Genomic DNA, 21,471 nt, shown 5'->3' on the forward strand with positions numbered 1-21,471 from the left:
TTTAAATTTAAAAAACAACTATGTGGGAAGACACTTAGTAGAGGGGGTCAATCTTTGATAGAAAAGGCATGTTTCCCTGTAGACGCTGTGGTGCCTGTTATTCAGTTTCTATCATTTCAGACTATTTTTCACTGAAATGCTGGCTACTGAAATTAAAGTCATGTGTTCACTGTAACTATGCATCTGTGTTGCCCATTTTCATTCTTCCTAAACATATGGTACAGGATCCAACCTCGGATCTGACTCAGCCACATGCACTACACTTAGGGCCAACTCTTGAACTCCTCCCTCTACCCAAAATTCCTCAGTCAACCAACAATACCTCATATCGAGTTGTTGCCTTATAGATCCTGAGAGAGATCAGGAAGAATGAAGGAACAACAAGCTGGGGCTCAAACCTGCAACATACAGTTCCACAATATCCATAAGACCACTCCAGAAGATGTAAAGAAGGGGAAGGAGGGTAGGATGTTAAGGAAGACTGAAAATGGACAATACAGATGCATAGCTAGGGTGAGTGTGATGATGTAAGGTATTATGTGACATACCCTCTCTGTCCAGTAATCAAGCAGCCTTAATCCTCACCACTGACATTGAGAGGGATATTCACTTGGAACAAAAATAGATACACACAGTATTTCCAGATCCAGCTTCTGCATCAAGCCCAATTTCCCTTAAAAGCACATAGGGAACACACTCAGTCCGGGGTCTTGGTTTTTCTCTCTCTCTATTCACGTCCCCAGTAAGCCACCCCAAAGGCACAGCTGTAGAATTGAGTACTCAGCAGAGTGTCCAAGCCAAGTCTTTCACCACTGTCTCTCTGTGAAACCAGTGCTGTGTCTCAGCCTCAAGCAGCTGACACACATATTGAGATCTGATTTTCAGAGAGACACACACACACACTCTCTCTCTCCTGGGAAAGGCTGGCACAGATTTAATAAAAATGCCCCCTTCTGCCCAGACTATAAGGTAGTTACACTGCCACCAAATAATCCAAAGCCAGCTACCCTAAGACTCTTACAAGGGTACCCAATTTTACTGAATGAAATTAATATTAATACAAATGACATTATTTGACCAATGCAGAAAGACTTTCAGGAGTGGTCACAGAGTCACCAAATAGATACACGTACTCTCAAAGTTTAAAGTATTCTCTAAAGGGCCAGTCACAATGAAAAGTTTAAAACATATTTAATAATAAATAATAAAAGAACATGAAAATGCAGAATACCTACTTACAATAAACACCAGAGTTTTAATCACAGGAAATATTAAAATAACAGAGATGAATAGATTCACACAGATACAGAAAAACAGTACGTAACTAATCTCACTAAATTTTCCTGACTGATCTAAAGAATTACTATTTCCTGGTCACTTACTAGAGCAAAGCAAGATAAAACAGGTGAGTGATCCTTCCAAGTCAGGTTCCAAAAACAGACTTCCATGAGACGTCTGTTTCATCAAGTATTAAAACATAATTGTTGTCCTGGATTACAGAATGATGTCACATACATCTGGTCATCTGACTTTGGTTCTCATACTACCCCCTTTACTAGGAGCTGCCAGGATGTAGCAGATATGTGTCAATAATACACACACATAGAGCTTTGCTAAGATCTGTTGTAGCTTCTGGAAGTCAAAAAATCATTTCAACACTTCCACCCTTCCAGGGTAGCAATTAGTTCCCTGATAGAGACTGTATTCCTTGTCCTTGTTTTCCCAGACATTTTGTCTCTGGCTGCAATCAGAACTGTAAGATACAATTCTTTATGGCCTAAATTAAGTAATTTAATTTCAAACTATTTTTCAAAGTTTTTGGATACGAGTGCTTTCTTGGAGACATTGTCAATGTAAAAATTGGATCTGATGAAGTTGGATCCAATGTTGTTTGGATTTTGTGAGGAAGGTCCAAAGAAGTCGAACCTTTGAAGCCTTTAGAGAACAGGTAGGGGTTCTCTCATGAGATTAATTGGTCTCTGAAGAAGACTTGGATGGTTTACTAGGGGGTTGAGCCCCTGAAGTGGAAGATGAAAGCAGCAACAAACCCTTAATTGCTAACGTATTACACCTCCTCAAAATAGCCCTAGAATTAAATGCAGCACAGATAGCACAATCAGTATTAAGATGTGTTGCTCTTAGGCAGTAAACGCATTCCCTGTGAGCATCAGAATTGGGGATTTTGTGCCAACAAGAACTGCATTTTTTAAAACCAATGGATTTCTCAGCCATGATTAAAAAAAAGAAAAAAAGTAATACAAACAGAGAGAGGAGGGTGATTTTTTTTTTTTACAGATAGTAAAAACTACCAGCAATTGTAGACAGAGTACCCTGTAAAGAGTAGAAGAAAATAGAAAAGGAAAAGTCCACCAGCAATGGAATGACAGAGACTACCAAATGTAACAGAGAAAAAAAACTCAATAGGGAGAGGGGGATTAATAACAGGGTTAGAGAAAAAATTTTAAGGAGTTTTCTAAACTACTTGCTACTCGCAAATACATTAAGAAACCAAATGAAGTTCTTGAGAAGGATCTGTGTCCATGCAAGATGGCAGCAAATGAGATCTGAGGTATTGGTGGTTTACTGGGGCCTTATAGGTTGAGGGAGGAGCTTCAGAGTTGGTTCCTAAGTCTAGCACATACAGCTGAGTTGGATCAGAGGTCGTATCCAGTACCCATATGTTGAGGAAGAATAAAAAGGACAAACAAGATCCATAGATCTTGCATTTCCCTCAGCAAAGAATGCTCAGAACTCTCAAGATTAATTGTTCGCATCAGCAGACAGCTTGTCTTCATGTAAAAGTAGTCAGCAATGAATCTTTGTAAATTTCATTCAAAAAAGAATGTATAGTTGCTTTAGCAGCAGAATTCTTGACTCCCACTGTACAGTTGTTGATGGAAAAAATAAGGATAATATTTTTGCAGATGTAAGAAGGTTGGCATTTTTCATGGCTTTCATCATTTTGCCATTTTTCAAACCTACTTGCTTTCATAAGTATCTCTTTATAGCTTAAGTCAAGTGCATTAATCTAGACATTCATCCCTATAAAAAATAACAGAAAATATCTCATTTCGATGTATAATTGAATCAGTGCACTTTTACACCCCACCCCCTCAGCAGACCAAGCTCACAGCACATCAACATGAAACTTACTTTTCTTCAGCCATTCTTCCCTTGTTATACTGTAAAGTATTCTTTTTCAGTATCCTTCTAAACATTAAATGACAAAGTGGGGTTTATGCTTTACCATCCACCTACAAGTTTAACAAAGTCAGTGAAAGTCCAGTCTTTCTCAACCACTTTTTCTTTCAAGGCCATATTTCACAAAAGTGAATGATGCTTTATAGCCTCCCATTTATTCACCAATTTCAGTGTTGCTGATCTTCTTCCTGTTGATGTCCCTCTCCCAACACCAGATTGCAGTTTAAGTCAAAGATGCTCCTGATTCTTCTAGTCCACTCCAGTTCTTTTTTTTTTTTTTCTCATCTCAACCATTTCCCTTCAGAACATTGAGAAAAGGTTTCACTGGCAGTCTCTCTATGAGCTTTATTGTCAGAAGAATGAAAAACAGAGTACCCTTCTGTTTGATGCACTTTTTGTTGGATAAACTTTTTTTTAAATTTCCTCCTTAGCCTGTGGTGCATCAAAAATGCCTTTGATTCTCCATGAAAAATATTCTGAAAGCTGGATACAGCAGCTTGAATCTCACACCTGCCCATAGACATACCATGATAACTGGTATAAAATGTCTTCTCTTCTACATGATATACAGTGAGTAATCATTTTCTACAAACACTCTGCTGTCTCCAATTTCAATTTTGAATACTCTTCCTTTCTGCCACAGTTTTGTCAGGATCAACTGTTTCTGGTATGATTGCATTTTTACTAATACAGGCCTTGGCTGCTATCTCATGACTAGGTTTGGAGCATACACTTGGGTGTGCCTTTTCAAATAACAAATCCTGATGTGGAATACTGGCATGGTTGCTTATTTGTGCTTTCATAAAATGAAATCATGTTCCTTCCAGTTTCTCTACTGTGGCAGAAAATCTTAGGTTTTCTGTGTGAGTAAAGCTATGTCTTCGAACCATACCATTTTTTTAAAACGTTTTTTTTCTGGAGAAGTGTTATACTCAGCCAACATTTTCTTCATGTCAACCTCTGATTTTTGCAGTTTTATTATTTCAACTGAAGGGCTAGTTAAAGCTTATTCTATTTATTCCAGCCTTTTGTTATTTGAGTTGATACACTCCTTCAGTGTTTCATTTATTTGAATCACCTCCGAGTACATTTGACTTGCATTTTCCTCTAAATTACTAGAAAAAAAATCTGAAGCATGAACTGCTTTTTGCTGAACAGCTTCAGGGTTTTTTCCAGTCAGTGTTTTCTTCTTCACCCTTTCTAGGTGATTTTTTTCAGGTTCTCCAACTGTCTACTTTGCTGGTATTCAGGCAGTGTGCTTTCTACACAGTAATTTAATTTTACTCAAGCTAACAATATCACTGTCTTTTATTTCTCAGTTTCTTTTTTCACACTAGAAGTGCTAAAATTAAGTGTGCAACCATCTTGGAAGCCCTCAGCTCATAATATTTTTGGATGGGAGAAAGAGAATCCCTCACAGGGAGATTCAGATACCATGCGCTCCTTTGAATCCGAATAAGAAATCTGAGAAGAAAAAACTGCATCTGTCTCATCATATTTCTCTACATATTCTAAACTCTAAACCTCTTCAGAAAAAGTGGAGTCCCTTTTTCTTTTACCAGAAACTATCTTATAAGAAGGGTCAATAGCCTCTACAAGACCATGAGCTTTGTCCTAATAAACTACTTCTATCCAGAGGACCTGGTGCAGGAGAAGACACGTTTAATTTTCTGTTTCTTTTTGACAGGAATTTTGTTGCAAACAGGTTTATTAATAGCAGCAATAGCTTCCTCAAAGATGGGCACATCATTCTGGCTAAAAGGGGCACCTTCCATGCTTCCTCTCCAAGACCACAGAGGGGACCACCATAGCCACTGAGGACATGGATAACTAGTAGTCCATACTGGATGTATGGACAACACCAGAATGATCCTGGGAAAAAGAGGAGTAGTCTGAGGAAGCAGCTTTGGCCAAAACAGAGTCACCCACCTGCAGCTACGGCAAATTACTAGCCTGCTGTGGTGGGAAAAGTTATTTAGTTAACTTTTTTCTTTTGTAGTTAAAAGAAGGTCTAACTAAGTGACTGGTGGCTTGTTCCATGACCAAGATGAAAATGATGCTTGCTTCCTGGATAAGCTTAATTGCAATAGTTGGGAAAACAAAAAAGTCACCTTTCCAACACAAAACACAGTAAAAAGCACTTTAAATACTTTCTCCAGCCCCAAAAAGTAACACAAACACAGTTTCTCCATGGAAACTGTAGTTTTAAGCAACATTTAACTGCTTTTATCACAAAAGTAAAAAAGTGCACACCCATTTAAAAGTACATAAAGGTAAAGTGACAGTCAATAAAAAATACTTTTCCATAGCTTTAAAATAGCTGTTTTTCAGAAAAACGTAGTTTAACCAACAAGTAATGTGGAAGTTTTTTTTTTTTTTTTTTTTACCCTCAAAGGGAACTTATCTGCCCAGCAACAGAACAGTGTTAGCCAACCATCAATCCTTGAAAACCAGCAAGAGAGTGCTCTGCGGCAAGAATGTTCTGAAGAACTTGGCACCAAAGGCAAACATCTTCAGGACTTTGGATCCTCCACACCAATACTTATAAGGACCAAATCAAGGATATTGAGTCCATCAGTTTGGGAGTATTATTATCTTTTCAAAGTAGTTCACATTTACAAATGTTGAGGAAGCACTGGACATACTGATACTGGGTCCACTAGTTGGGGTTTTATTTCTTCAAGTTCAAGCTGACTAACAGTTTTGGCATGTGGAATGCACCCTGAAGCTTTGGAAGCTGGATGGCTGTGATATCCTGTGCAGGATATAACCCATACAACCTAGGCTACTGCAGCATTTCTCAATATGAAGAGCATCCTTAGGAGAAGCCCCGTCCCTGTCTTTGTCAGAATTTTCTGACAGGTCTTCCTCGTAAATATTTCTACTAACCAGTACTGTATTCTCAATGCCAGGATTAACTCTCTGTAACAATTTCTTGACCAAGGTAAGAAAATTATCTTTTCTAATAGACACAAAGTTTTCAGAGGAACAAACTTTTAACCTATATTTTCTTTACAGGTATCCCTGATGACTAACTCAGAGAAGAAACATCTGCCCCATCAAGAGGTCTCTTCCAGTGGTTACATCGAGCAGCATTCTCCAGTGCATCTCCATGCCCTAGGAAAGATGGTTCGGGAAGCATCTATATACCTGACAACAGAGTCACCTATTACAAAAACAATGATAAGGTTGGGTGCAGTCTCAGTTGGCATTAAGGGCTTAAGAATTTTGCAACCTTATGATTCTTAAAGGTATATGTACTAGCCATGGGTGTGTAGAGTGAAAGTAGGTGTGCTTCTTTATAAAATAATGGTTAAGCTTTCTTGGTCATTAGTCTGGGAGTCTTGGACATTGTTCTCTTTACAGCATCAGGATAAACTGGTGCAGTGGATGTATTCTGTGCTGCAGATGTGTGTTCATATGCGTGTGCACGTGCATTATGTTTACTGAATGTGTACTCTCTTGAGATAGGTACTATGTCACCTTCAACACACACACAAACACACCATTTTCTTCCTGGTATTTTATAATTTATTTATATGGCTATTCCACTATAAACGTTTTATTTTTACATTTTCCAGAGTATTGGGAATGTATAGGAAGTGGAACTGGTTTAACAATACATCTATTTAGGTGACATAAGAATACAGATAAAGTTGATGAATCTAGATAGAGTCCATCAAGGAGGATTAAACCAGTCTTTCCTTATGTCAATAAGTAGTTGCTGGAGGTTAACTTCTGAGAAGTCCTTAAACACAGAAGTAATCGTTTGAGGAATATCATTGCTTGAAATGAGAAAATTATGGATTTCAGGACTGATTTACTAAGTGAAAGATGGAATTGCACAAAAAAGAGGCAATAGGATATTGGGTCCACCAACTAGGGAGTTTATTATTCCTTCAAAGTAACTCACATTTAATAAGTTGAGGAAACTTTGTTCATACTTGCCATCTGCAGTGCAGGTCAACCAGTTTATTGATGGATAATTCAAATTACTCTGCACAAATTTGTTTCGGTTTACAGGTATATCATTTAAGGAATAAAGACAGATAAATATGCTCAACAGAGGAACCAGACAGGGGTGTCCTCTTTCCTCTTTGTTATTGGCTTCATATTTATAGCCACTGTCAATTAAAATAATGGACTCAGAAGTTAAGGACATAATCAATATGGTAACCTGCAAAGTTTGTCTTTATTTGCAGAAGATATTAGTTTGTACAAGATAAAACCAGAAAAAGGACATCTCAGTGTTGTAGAACATTTTGAGACAATTTCAAATATTTCTGAGATATAAAATTAATGAAGATAAAACAAAACCTATAGCTACAAACTATGAATTGGTTCAGCAATACCAATATTTATGGGGACATGATAAAATGAAACATTTAAAAGTACAGATTAAAAAGGATTATGCTACAACAGCTAAGGATGTGTGGAAAGAGACTAAACAAAAGATAATACAAAAACTGAAAAATTGGAAGCTGTTGTTTATTGATATGAATAGAAAGAAACAATCAGTGAAAATGTTTTTAGTCCCTTTAGTTTTATATACAGGACATGCATATTTTATCACCAGAGAAGTTGTAGATAATGAATAAAGAGTTGAAGGAATTTATCTGGGAGGGAAAGAGGGCAAGGGTTAAGTGGGATAAGTTGGTTCTTTCAGCAGAACAAGGTGGTGTAGATTATCTTGCATGAAGAGATATTTTAGAGCTCACAGTTAAGGCTCACATACATAACACAAGCAGGATGCTATCATTCAAAGTGGAAATGGATGTTGATGAGGCCAAGGGGAATTAAAGAAATAAAGAAAGAATTAGTTTTTGGATGCACATCTTGAGGAGAATAACAATAGCCATATACAGTATCATATTCATAAAGTGACAGAAAGTATTCAAATAAATAAGCTGACACAGGGAATGGAGGAAGGAGATTTTGACTATAGGGATGAGTGCAATTAAGGGTACAGAGAATAGGGAGCAGGGTGTTGAATTCACTGGATAAACTGGCAAAGGATCCATGGAATATGGAGCAAATCACTAAAGAGTGAAAGATAAGAGAATGGGAAGAGGCCAAGAAGACATTTGGATTGCAGTCTAGAGACTGCCTTTTCTATCAGGGATTACTATAAGCCAAAGAGAAAGGAATAGCGAATCATAAGTAAAAGACCTGCTCTGGCAAAGTTTTTAGTCAACTCTAGTAGAGAAGCTGTTGTTAAAAAAAGGGATACAATGTCACTGGAGGTAAAGCTCTCACAAAAAAGTACTCCTAATGTCAATAAGGTTGTCAGTAGTACGCTGCACCCAAGACACACAATTCAAAGCAGACATATAGACCCACATATGCTGAACCACTTAAATGTAACCTTCCTAAACCCCAAAGACCTCCTAGATGAAGCACACATAACAAATACTCTCAAGTAGCTCCAAATGCACTCTTTCAAAACAATACCTACATCAACACATACAGTGACATCTCATGGAGCCTCTACTTCCAGGCCCATAAGGCAAGCCACTACACAATAAAACATTCTGATCAATGGAGTCTCTGTCATGAGACACACTGATGTCCCTCTCACCAGGCTGAGTAAGGAGAAAGTCACGGTCAGTTGCTTATCAGGGGCTAGGATCTGCCACATTATTTATGCACTTGGGTCACTGGATTACAAGGACCAGTATGACTCCGTCATAATCCATGTGGGTGTAAATGACCTGAGATGTATCGCTATTGACTATATGAGGAGAGACATCATGGAGTTCTTGGAATGTGTGTCTCAGGCTGGTATAAGCCTAGCATTGAGCAGGATTTTACCTTCTCCAAGAATGATGCTACAATACGAACAAAAGATGAATGACTTTAATAATTGGCTTAGTATCTGGTGTCATTCTAAGGGGGTGCAATATTTGCCAGTATGGAAGGAGATGGTCAACAGACCATGCTGCTTTGCCAGGGATGGTCTGCACCTCTCCCCCTCTAGGCTTTTGAATATTAGCTAAAATACTGTCTTCCCCCATAGTGCCTTTTTAAGGCAATGCCAAACAAAGTACTTCTGAAATAGCAAATCAAAACCAAGAAAATCTAAAGGTATTACTCCTCAATGCTAGAGGTGTAAACAAAAAATTCCACTCCCTAGAAGCTCTCTTCACCCTAGAGAATGCTGACATATGTGCAGTCACTGAGACATGGTTTAAAGCCATGGAGAGAACATCAACATGCAAGGTTATAATGCCTTCCACACATTTAGACCAGCTACTACACACACAGGGAGTAAAGGTGGAGGTATCTCAATTTAGATAAAAAATAAATGTACCTCAAGGATGGTCAAACGGGCAATGCATTTGAGTTGCTCCATGTTCAAATCAGCACAGGCAAAATCCAATAGCGCTTCCTTGCAAACTATAAGTCCCCCCTGTGACCCAGAAAGCCCATACCATGTATTTAAACTTATTGCAAACAATCACCATCCAACCCAATACCATAAGCATGGATGACTTTAATTACCCAACTATTAGTTGGAATCCTATATGACACCAAACATACAGGAACATAGCTTCCTGGATTTGGTAAACACATACTCCCTGGGCCAGACTGTCAATACACCAACCAGGGGTGCAACTATAGTGGAGCTGGTCCTCACTAATATGGGAGAGTGCTGCACACCCCATAGGGTAATGTCTTCCCTGGTAAGATCAGACCACAAAATGGTCTCCTTTGAAGCAAAAATAAAACCTGGAACCCCAGCTAAACTTGGAATATTCAGAAACTACTCTAAGACTAACTTCCTGCTATTATGTGATAACCTAGCAAAATTTCAAGCCCCCCCCCCACCAAACCTTGAGAACACTGCTGCCTATGCAGAACTGTTCACAGAAACTGTATACAAGCATGTTAGTACCTGCATAGAGGCAGCTGTGTCCATCAGGAAGAAGTATAGAACTAACTCAAAAAACAAGCCACGCTGTTGTAATCACAAAATAAATACGCTGTATAACAGAAGGAAAAAAATCATGGCAAAATTAGGAGGTGCAGCACCCAGCAGGATAAAAGCACTCTCAACAAACTAAACCAACAACTCAGAGGACAAATAAAGTCTACCAAAGCCAAATGTGAGGTAAATTTGGCCTCCTAGGCCAAGGACAATCACTCTGAAGAAGTCCTGAATTGTTACAGGACAAACGCGCTTATTTAACTAAAATTTAATTAAAATAAAATTGTGATTTATACTTCCTTGCTTGTGGCTCCTTAGCGGTTGTGTGTCTTAGCTGCTTTTTTCGATTAAAGGATAATTCAATAAAGGTGTTGACAAAAGGCAGATAGATATGTTAAGTAGTGGAAATAGAGGGAGATCCATAGTTGGCTATGAAATGGTGGCTAGCCATTTTTATCATAAGCTAGACTATCATGAGTTCAAAACTGGGATCATACAGAAGATGTAGAGATGTGAAGGAGTTTGACAAAAATTGACACACTCAATTGCTTGTGGTTTGAATGCAGGAAGTGAGGGAGTGTTTTTAGAATATAGAACACATGTTTCTATAGCTACATAAATATGGATGCACTCAATCTGCTGGAGGGCCTCAAGTTTGGGCAGCTTCTTGTTAAGACTTGTACCATTCAGAAGAGCCACCTTAATATGCTAATAATTAAAATTTACTAGGTTGGAATCTCAAGCAGACTGCCTAAAAAGGCACTATTAGGACAAGAAATATTTAAGTCAGAGTGTAAAAACCTTAGTAAAAGACACACAGACCATCCCTGGCAAAGCAATAGGATTTTTCAGTCAACACATCCTGGATCCCACCAGAATGACATCATTAACCACTTAACCAATTACTGAAATTAATTGTTTTGTCTTTGAATCTTAGCATCATTCTAGGTGATGTTAAGCTACTACTCAAAGCCAAAGTTTACACCACCTAAGATACATTCATAGCAAGAGTAACCATATCATTCTGCATATCCCTCAGCTTGAAGCACCTAAAGCCATTCATTTCCATATGGGCCATCACCAATACATAATTGTAATGGTGGAGGAATCTGAATCTCCTCATTATTTCCCAGATCCTGGCTCTAGAGATACAGTGGTCACTCTATTCTTATCCAGCCTCATAACTGTGGTGTCACTGAATTTCACAACAGAGTCACCAATTATTTAAACATTTCCATGGGTGGATGTTAACTAGGCCTTAAAACCTTGGATACTACATCCTTGTGACTTTCTGAAGTGTGTATTGTAACTGCAGTAATTTCTGGTGAAGGAATGGTGTAGTGGTAACGTTTATTTACTCCAATCTCTTAACTCTTTCTTAGGAGGGTTGGGAAGAGATTTCTGACAACCAATGTATAATAAGTAAGCATAACAGAGGTGCTCTGCAGTATGTGAGTATGTGTATGTTTACCTCATCTGTTTTGATGTGAGAGAATGAGCCCTCAAAAAGCTCAGTAATGACTTGCACCTCTCACAAAACAAGTAATTTTGAGGCAGAACAAATGGGTTTTAGTAACCATAAGGCTGTCTCACAACTTCAAGTATTGTTAGGTTTGTTACAGAAGAAGCAGAGTGGACTGCAATTTCACTTTAGCCAGAAGCTACAAAAATACTTATCAGTGTAAATTTGCAGAAGAATTAGCTGCAGTAACTCAAGTTTAGTATGAAAAGTATGAAGAATAATGTAGTTTCAATAACCTCTATGCAGTATAAAAAGACTGAAGACCCTAATTACTTAAGTACAGTCTGAAAAGAATGCAACAGAAATACTTGTGGATCTGTGGCACCCATTATAATCAGCACAGCAATGTACCAGTTAAACAGGAATCAATACATCTAATATCATCTTGACAGAATCAGTATGCAAAACGTACTGCAGGATAACAACCAGCCAACATGGACAGGCATTCTATCCAACAAAGAAGTAAAACCAGTATGTAATCAGCACTATACAGAATCAGCATGCCATTAGCACAGCAGATTAACACTCATCCCCAGGTCAGGCACTAAAGGAGTAGAGCAGAGTTACAGTACTTGATTCAGGATGCAAAATAGCAGTCAATATAACAAAAAGTCTCATGGACAGACATTCTAAGTAATAAGGAGCAAACCAGTAGCAAAGCCAGTTTGTGATCCAAAATGGTGAAAATCTAAAGGACAGCCTGACGGACAAAGTCTCAGGCAAAAAGGAGCAAAACAAGCATGTGAGCTAAATGAAAAAGGAATAAAACCAGCAAAATTAGCATGTAATCAAGCAAGATAAAAAAAAAAAAAAACAGTTCCATAAACAGGCATTCTATGAAGTGAAGCAGAATACAGTGCAGGATTTCAATATGCTATCTTAGTAAAGCGAAAACAATAAGGTAATATACAGGTAATTTTCATATAAAAAATTTAAAATAAAAGGAAGGATGGTGCTTTAGTGGTTTTATTTTCTTCTCATGGTTCCATTTCGTCTTGTACTTCTTTGTTGTGCACAAGTACCTCACATTTTATACCTTCTCTCACACATACAGTGTCACTATCCCCCATATTCTGTCATGTCTGAATCAGTTATAACCTGCCATCTCCATAACATTTTATCATTAGCACATGTGACTTGCATATTTGCCACCCTATCATTATCAGTTTTTAACTTCCCCATGTTCCTGCGCAGACGTGTGGAGTTACTCGGTCTGAAACTCCCTTCCATTCTGACTTCATTATTTGCATTAATCCCATATACTAAACATTTAATTTGAACTATCCACATACATCATTGCTTCTTTAATGCTTACCCTTCACTCCCGTATATTTGATATAAATTACTTTTTGCTGGCTGCAACATATAACTATTTCTTTCCCATAGTTAGGCATTATTGATTAAGAATTTTGTGACCATACATAGCAGGACATGTTTTCTAGGCATGTATTGGCTTATCAATGCTTGTCCTGAAAGACAGAAGTCAGGGTAAATGTATTACACCCTATGGAGATCAACCATGGACAGCTACAGAAACTATCCAGATTGTGTTTTGTTCAAGGCAGATGAACTAAATAAATTTATCATCAATAATCTATTCATTTCATTGAGAGTTGGCAACAAAAATGAATACTACTTTTATTTCCTTCTTTTTTCTCCTCAAGTTGTCTCAGAATGTAGGAAAAAAAAACGAATTTTATGCAAACTGCCAAGCATTTCATGCTCAATGGACCTAAATGCAGACATAGGGAACTTTATAAGCATTTCAGGTACATTCACACAAGTATAAAGATAATAAGCAATGGCAGGCTCTGGCCAAAATCAGCAGAATCATGCATATGAAGTCTATGTGCAGTAACTATACAGTAGTGTGCAACAGCTTTCAGTGCTGCCTAGTCCTCATATGGCACAGCAAGAATTCTTTAAAAATTCAACTGATCAAAGTCCTCCAATTAAAAAAAAATAAGACAACATTCTTTTTCTTGGTTACACTGCTATAGAACTTTCCAGTTTAGAAAATTCAGTACTGTATATACTTACCAGGGGAATGCACCAGACGTATTTTAAATACTATCATATTCGATTTATGTAGTTAGTCCTTACCCCATTCAAAAATGCCCCAGCTGTGCTGCATGTAACATAGGTGAGATCTTTATCATGTGGTTTAATAGCCAGATAACAAATTTCTCCATGCACCTGCCTCCAAGGTGGAGCCCGGCATCCATTTGCAAATTCATACTCTGCAACAACAAATAATTCAGTACTTTATATAACGATTTCCAAAATCTCAGAACATAAATAAATGCAACTTCAAACAAATATTACAAATAATGTGGGTCATATTCAACAAATGAGATACATTTTCTTCTCAATTACATGAGTTTATCGTCATCAAATAATGTGCCTATTACGGACGGTAATTAAAACAAGATACAGCTGTATGGCCCTCTCTATAAGAGTATATATTACAGGGAGCATTATTCTTGCAGCATTCTGGAGATTTAGGCTTCTTCTCACCAATGTCAGTCATTCTGGAGCCAATTGTTCAATCTGCCCAAGCCCCCCCCCCCCCCTTATATGAGGTAACACAGGTCTCATACTGTTGCCCTTTCAACACCAGGCAAAATGTGCCTTATTTACAAAGTTAATTTGTGTCATTTTATTTCTTTCAGCAAGAAATGTATAACATACTGTAATTAGGGTAACACTGATAGTTTTAACTATACAGCTATGATGTGTTTGCAGTTGCAAGTCAAAAGGCTGTAAGAAAACATTAACCCTCAAATTCACATTTAAACAGAGGAAACAACAGAGTCTCCAGTAATTATCACCTTTACCTAATATCCATTTGAAGTATACTTAAAACAGCCCCAGTTTCTCCAGCGCTGTAAAATCCCTTACTAAAAAGTTTACTGGCTGCCTAAGATGTCAACATTACCACATTACTGCTGGAGAAAATAGATTGTCCATCACTGGATGCAAGGAAGGGCAATTGTTCAGTTCTTTTGAGCCATGGCCCCATCAGATATACATTTATATGTCATGACAGAAGTCGCTTGTGGTCCCCAAACCATGGTCCAGTATTACTGCTTACAGCAGTTCAATCTTTATCACCAGTCACATAAATACAATATTCTTCCCATTAAATAACAGAATGCAGATTACCATGTACATTATACCCATCCTCAAATGAAATCAGCAGCACCTGTCATGGTGCCATACTTTCTTTTTCCACATACCTTTTCATTCTGAACTCTTACATCTGGATACTAGGCTTCTAATCTGTACTTCACCTCAAATTCCACACTAATCTCACATGACATTCTACCACACCAAAGCACTAGGACAATAAAATGAAGAATATTAATATGGCCCATAACAGTGTAAGGGAACTGGTGAGAGGATACAAACAGTATAAAAGGGAATGAAGCCAATTATTAACTCTTACAATGAGCTCCTCACACAATGGTTCTATTTTAGTTCCTTCAATTCCTCTCTTCCACTGAATCAAACCTATGGGTAAGATAGCAGGCAATGCCTCCAAAAGGTAGGTTGAAGTTTGAGTGAGTACAGCATGACTGCTGCTACAATATGTCTCTGATTCAGACTGGAAGCTCACTTGTAATGCTTAGTTGGAGTGTGGATGAAGGACTAGGTCATGCCTTCACAGATAATCCATGCTGAGATTCCTGTAAAAAGACTGAATAGATTGAGCTCATTTTGCCAGAAGCTTGGCTATTCAACAGGTTGATGGATATGCTCACTGGCTGAGTTATAGCCAACTCAAATACAAATGGCTAACTGGACAGAAGTAGCCTGTTTCCCAAACTATCAGTTTGTTACTAGAAAAAAAGTAACAGATGACTTTACTTCCTAATGCCCACAGTCATGCTGATATAAGATGACATCTGTCTCCTAGGCTGCATAAACTGTGGGCCAACATAACAGAGAAAGGAGTAGAAAGATTCTACCATTAAGTTTTTTTTTTTTTTTTTACATCCAAGTTCAAGCTAGCTGTTCAAACTATGATGTCATGGCAGTATCAGCCTATTACTCTAGTCCTTCCAAACAGAACTTCAACCTCTTTATTTTCAAGTACCAGCTACTAGTTAAGATTTCCAAATCAACAAATTAGTTACAAGGTAAGACACCTTTTTTTCCTGGTGGGATTAACTAGTTTCTTTGCACTTCTATTACTCATTGCTGGGTTAAATCCTCTTTATATTGTTCATAGGTAGGTAATAGGCTATTGGCCCTAGGGCCTATGCAAGCCCAGCCAAAAAGGTACCCTGGCTTTTGCCACACAAGAAAATTATTTTCCTGTGCCACTGTCAAGCAGAGCCACAGACGTGATCCCCGGGGTGAATTTCCTATTTCCCATCCAATCATCAAGATTTTTCTTGAAGAGTGCTAATGAGCTTTGTTTGATATAGACAGGTAGTTTATTCCAGAGTATGGGAAGTCTCTGGGACAGAATCTATCCCTCTGGCATGTTCTGTTTATTGTGGTGACAAGGTTTAGGTCCCTAGAGCATGTAGCTCGGAGGGATTGGGAGTTCTTTAAGTGGAGCAAGTCCAACAGCTCTGGGTTTGACATAGCTTTGCGTTCCAGTTCGCCTAGGTGTTTTTATTGAGTTTGTATGTTAGGCAGACATCACCTCTGAGTAGGCGATATGAGACGGAGTAAAGCTGGAGTTTTTTGAGACCGTCTGCGTAGGGCATCTGTTTGAAGCCGGTAATCCTCTTTGTGAGGTATTTCTGCGGCCTTTCCAGTCGTTGTAGATGTCTTGTGAGGTACATATCAAAATGGGTGTTGTACTCTATAATGGGTCTAATGAGTGATGAGTAGAGGGGGAATAATATCTTTTTCTGGATGAGAAACCTTTTGTGGTGAGGTGTGCCACGTAGAAGGATTTCCTGACTATTGTGGCGATGTGATTATCAAAGGAGGGACTACTGTCCACCTGTGTTCCAAGGTCTCTTATCACACTTTCGGTGTTAAGTATACTACCGCCTATGTTGTAGTTCATGGGTACAGAGTTTTTACCAAAGGGGATGACAATGCACTTTTTGGCATTAAGCTTGAGGCCATGGCTTTGACAGCAGGCATCTGTCTCAGTGAGGTCCTTTTGTAGGATGTCCACTTCATTAGGAGTTTCAATTATGGCTCCTAGTTTGCAGTCATCTGCTAACTTAGTTAGCCAAAAACCTTCTGTGTTAGCCTGTACTTCAGAGAAGTAGATACCAAACAGGAGAGGACCCAGGACTGAACCTTGAGGTACTCCACTTGTCACTGGTCTGAAGTCTGATTTGAAGTCTGCTACTTTCATAGTGTGGGTTCTGTCAGTGAGCCAGTTGGCAACCCATCTTGTGACATAGGGATTTATACCTAGTTTAGTGAGTTTATCTATAATTCCAGAGTGGGGGATGGTGTTGAAAGCCTTGGCAAGATCTAGATAGGCTGTGTGAATCACCTTGCCCTCGTCTATGGCTTTGGTGACTGCTTCAAAGAAATCCATCAGGTTTAGGAGACATGCTCTGCCTTTTACAAACCCGAAATGGGTGGGGTCCAGAGTTTGGAGATTACCAATGTCTTTGTTTATAAGTTCCATGATGATACGTTCCATGGCCTTGCAGACCAGGCTCATCAGGCTAATGGGGCGGTAGTTCCCAGGGTCAGTGGTGGCTCGCCCTTTGTGGAGTGGGATAACCATCGTTGTGCACCATTCAGTGGGCACAAAGCCTGAGGTGAGGCTATGATTGAACATGATACTTAGGTGGGGTGCCAGTTCGTTCTGTAGTTCGTATAGAACGCAGCCTGGGATGCTGTCTGGCTCCATGGATGCTGTGTTCTTGGCTTTGGAGAGTGTGGTTTTTACCTGTGCAGCCGTGATTACAGGTATAGAGATGGGCCCTTTAGGGGGTGAGAGGGGGGTAAAGTTAGCACTGAACCTATCTGCCAGAATGTTGGCAATATCAGTTGGGTCTGTATATTTAGTACCATTGTGCTGTAACTCAGAGCAGATCTGAGTGTTGCTACTGAGATTCTTGACATAGCTATAGAATGCTTTGTGGTTGTCTTTAGAATCAGTGGCGATTTTGTTTTCGTAACTAGCTTTGGAGGATTTTATGAGGGATCGCAACTTCTTACAGAGGCTGACCGGGGAGCTCCTCCACTCATGGGATTTTACTCTGTTTAGCAATGGTTTCTTCCTTCTGTTGTACAATTTGTTTATGGCAGGGGACCGCCAGATTGCCTTCCTTTTTTTGGAGGATAGCGTCTTGGTTCTGTTTGGGTTAGCACAATCCATGCACTCGTGTAAGTGCTTGTTCTCACCTATTGTACAGTTTTGCATTTTTGTTGGTCTTACTGGGTTGACTGTTACTTCACTTTTGCTTCCTTGCACGTACACTACCACTTGCTAAGCTGTCTGCCATTGTACTGTTTTGTACTTTTCCTAATCTTGTTGATTTTACTATTTCATAACTTTTGCTACTTATCAATATTGAATTGTTCCCATGCCACTGAACTGTTGTCTTTTGTTAAAAGGATTTGGATAAGCAATGTAAACAGTTATTGCAGCATAATTTGTACTTTCCTTGTCTGTTATGCCTTTTATTTTGCACTTTTCCTTATCTCTCTGAGTTATTTGCGATTTAACTGTTATTTACTGCTTGGTTGTACTGTTCTGCTAGAACACCATTTTGTATTCTATATTGTTCTCGCTATCAGCCTGTTATTAGACTGCTGTAAGCTGTCTTGTCTATCAGATTTCCACTCTCAAACTTCTCTTGTTACCATACTATTTTTGGCACTTAAACAGTATTTTGTGTAGAGTTTCTGGTCCCATGCTACTGATGTTGTAACAGTATCATTTTTGCTATAATGCTATTACCTTACTCTATTGCATATTCTGCTACCCTTCCATACAAGCCAAACCAAACCTTACCACTACAGCTAGTAGCACTTATATCTAACACAGCCCTTTCCATTAACAATCACCACATCAAACCTTAACTCTGACAGTCCATACCTAACTGACCCAACCACTACCACTTTAGACACTTATCATCAAACCTCATATTTCTTCCTATTTAAACCCTGGCAATAATAATATGTAAATCCTATCTATAGCCATATAAACGTAACCTACTTGTACCAATCCCTGCTCTGAACAGGGCATCTATTTAACAAATTCTACCACCAGGGAGCTGCAAGCTGTTCTTGCCTCTCACCTGACCAATCTGTTGCTACTAGGCATTCTGAGGCAGTTTACGAACTACTTTATGTTTAATGACAACCCAGTCCATCTAGATTTTTTTCAACTTTACCTGCAAAAGGTGCAGCTAGTATTCAGTCTTGAGACATGTTGCTCTATTCTTATCCCTATCATTAGACAGTCACAAACTACTACACCTACCTACATTGAGGCAGTAAGGAAATCCTTGCCCATGGCTCCAAGGCACTAACGTATAACATCTCAGCCAACTAGAGAGATGTGTATACAACCTGACATACTACTACTACAGGGAATTATCATGATTTCAAGCCTGAACTGCTAAGTACACACAGGCCAGCTCCTAACCCTGAAGTCCTGGTAATTCCATCACAAGACATCTTGACACAGCACTTACTACACTCGATAAGGAGACTATTACTGTCAGCTGTCTCTCTTACCTAGAATCTGAGATATCGGCTTCATGATCCTAAAATGAGTAAAGCTTTGCTGTCACCCATGTAGGAGTGAATGATATTAGGTGTTCTACTTTAAGGGAGATGGAACAAATTACAATATTTATCTCATCACCTACACCTCGGAGGATAAATCACTAGTGTTGAGCTGTAGTCTTTCTTCTCCAAGGATGACCCCTAAATTCAAGAATAAAATAAATTGACTATAACAATTGTCTTTTTAACTGGTCTCATTCTTGAGGATCCAGTGTGCATTTACCAGAGAAGAGATGGTCAACAGACCCTTCAGCTTTGCTAGGAATGGTATGAACCTCCTTCACATACTAGAATTCTTTGCCTACAAAATATAATGCGAGGGAAGCGATGTTCAAATCATGAGTGAACTCACCTAGCAAATTCCAATTTTTACAACATGGGTACTCTGCTCAATGTTCAAAGCTTAAACAACAAGATGTTGGACCTTCAGGCTTGTCTCAGCCCTGAAAACATCCATATTTATGCAATAACTGAAATATGTTTCAGAATAATGATAGCACTCCCTACCATGCTCTCAGGGCTACTAGAAACTGCAGTCACATATCCATATTTATTGGACTTCCCACAGTCTTCTGTCGGATATTGAATGATAGAACCCTAGAACTTTTAGAGGTACTAGTGCAGCTCAACAAATCTGCCTACCACATCAATGCAAACTATGGCTCCCATTCTACCACCCTCACAGAGCAAACTGAATACCTAAATCAACTAAATAAGCTACCCATCAAACTTAAACAATTTCCAGTAAATACACCCAGTGACTGCTTGACTTATCACCCACCTGTTAATTTGACCCTTAATACAAGCCTCCCCTAAAAACTAGCAGTGCACCAGGATTATTCTAAAGCCAACTTACTAATGTTGAGGAATACATTAATTTAACCTATACTACATCTGATAAATCAGACTGAGATCTTTTTTCAGGCTTTACAAAAGAAATTCATTGTGCCACATATGTGTGTGAGTGTGTGTGTGGACTCTACCTTCACTAACAAAAGAATGCAGCACCTATTAGTACGCTCTGTGATCTTAAACAGTAACATGTAATGCATAGTTAACTAATTAAAATTCACAGACTACACTTTTTTCATGTGAAACTCTCATGGAACATAACTCATCAACTTATCACATTCTCAGTCTTCTGTAAATCGGGATTTATCCAATGTTCTACATGCTTCCAATCTACCAGCTTTTTAGATATTATTTCATTTTGACTTGACAGGGAAACATACACCAAAATGTATATCAGTGCAGCTGTGCCAGTGGAAAAGTACTGGGAAACATTTAAATGCATACAGTATATGTATGTACCTTAACACCCACTTCCCTTTCACTTTTAAACAAAGCCATTTTACCTAATAGAAACACTTTCAGTTCTTAATACATTAAGCAGTTATACAAATAATACAGAAGATGTACATTAGTTAGTTTACCACTACACTACTTACATATTCTGGATAAGCACATCAGGCATATTCCACTGAACAAACTCATACACAATGCTGCCCCTTGCCTCAAGATACTCCTCAGAGTTATTCTCCATTAGGAACAGATAAACAGTACAGGCTGTTCCCATCCACCACAAGAGTAGAAATAAATTCAAGAACAAGTCAATATGGTGATAAAATGCCCATGTCAATCAACTCTACATGAAAAGGAAAACCTCAGGATACTTTTTGAAAAAAAAATCCCACTGCCACACAAAACAGGAACCCTGAATTTTTCCATCTTTATGTAAAAATGGCCAGAATCACAGGAACTAAACCTCTTCCTGGATTCTGAATCTGTTGTGGTTAACAGCACAAAATTTCACTTGCTGGATGGCACTTAGCACAGACTTCTCTGTTTTCAAACAGGTCCAGCAGCTCTGCAATGTGACAGCAAGTCACAAGTTTCTTCCTAGCCTTGCCAATTTTATTAAAAGATGCACTGTCTGGTCTGCTTCAAACAAAGAAGGGACGTGATTGGTTGCAGCTGTTTAAAACAACTTAGAAGCAGCAGAGCCTTTAAATAGCTTCCAACTAAGAAGCTATTTCTCTTTTTTGTAACTGTTCTTGTAAGGACAACTTTTTTTAAAAAGAACTCTGTAGTT

At 38.6% G+C, this 21,471-nt stretch overlaps 1 protein-coding gene across 1 annotated transcript in view; it reads right to left on the minus strand.

The window, feature by feature from the left end:
- The window catches only part of ODAD2 (outer dynein arm docking complex subunit 2), a 1,637,397-nt gene that overhangs the window by 1,465,902 nt on the left and 150,024 nt on the right, over window positions 1-21,471 (minus strand). Inside the window, exon 5 of the mRNA XM_044066670.1 lies at window positions 13,755-13,891. Coding sequence (XP_043922605.1) covers window positions 13,755-13,891 — 137 coding nt within the window. The remainder of the gene's footprint in view (window positions 1-13,754; window positions 13,892-21,471) is intronic.

This window comes from Protopterus annectens, chromosome 3.part1 (genome assembly GCF_019279795.1).
Source record: "Protopterus annectens isolate FY-2018-M chromosome 3.part1, PAN1.0, whole genome shotgun sequence".
NCBI classification, from domain to species: domain Eukaryota; kingdom Metazoa; phylum Chordata; order Ceratodontiformes; family Protopteridae; genus Protopterus; species Protopterus annectens.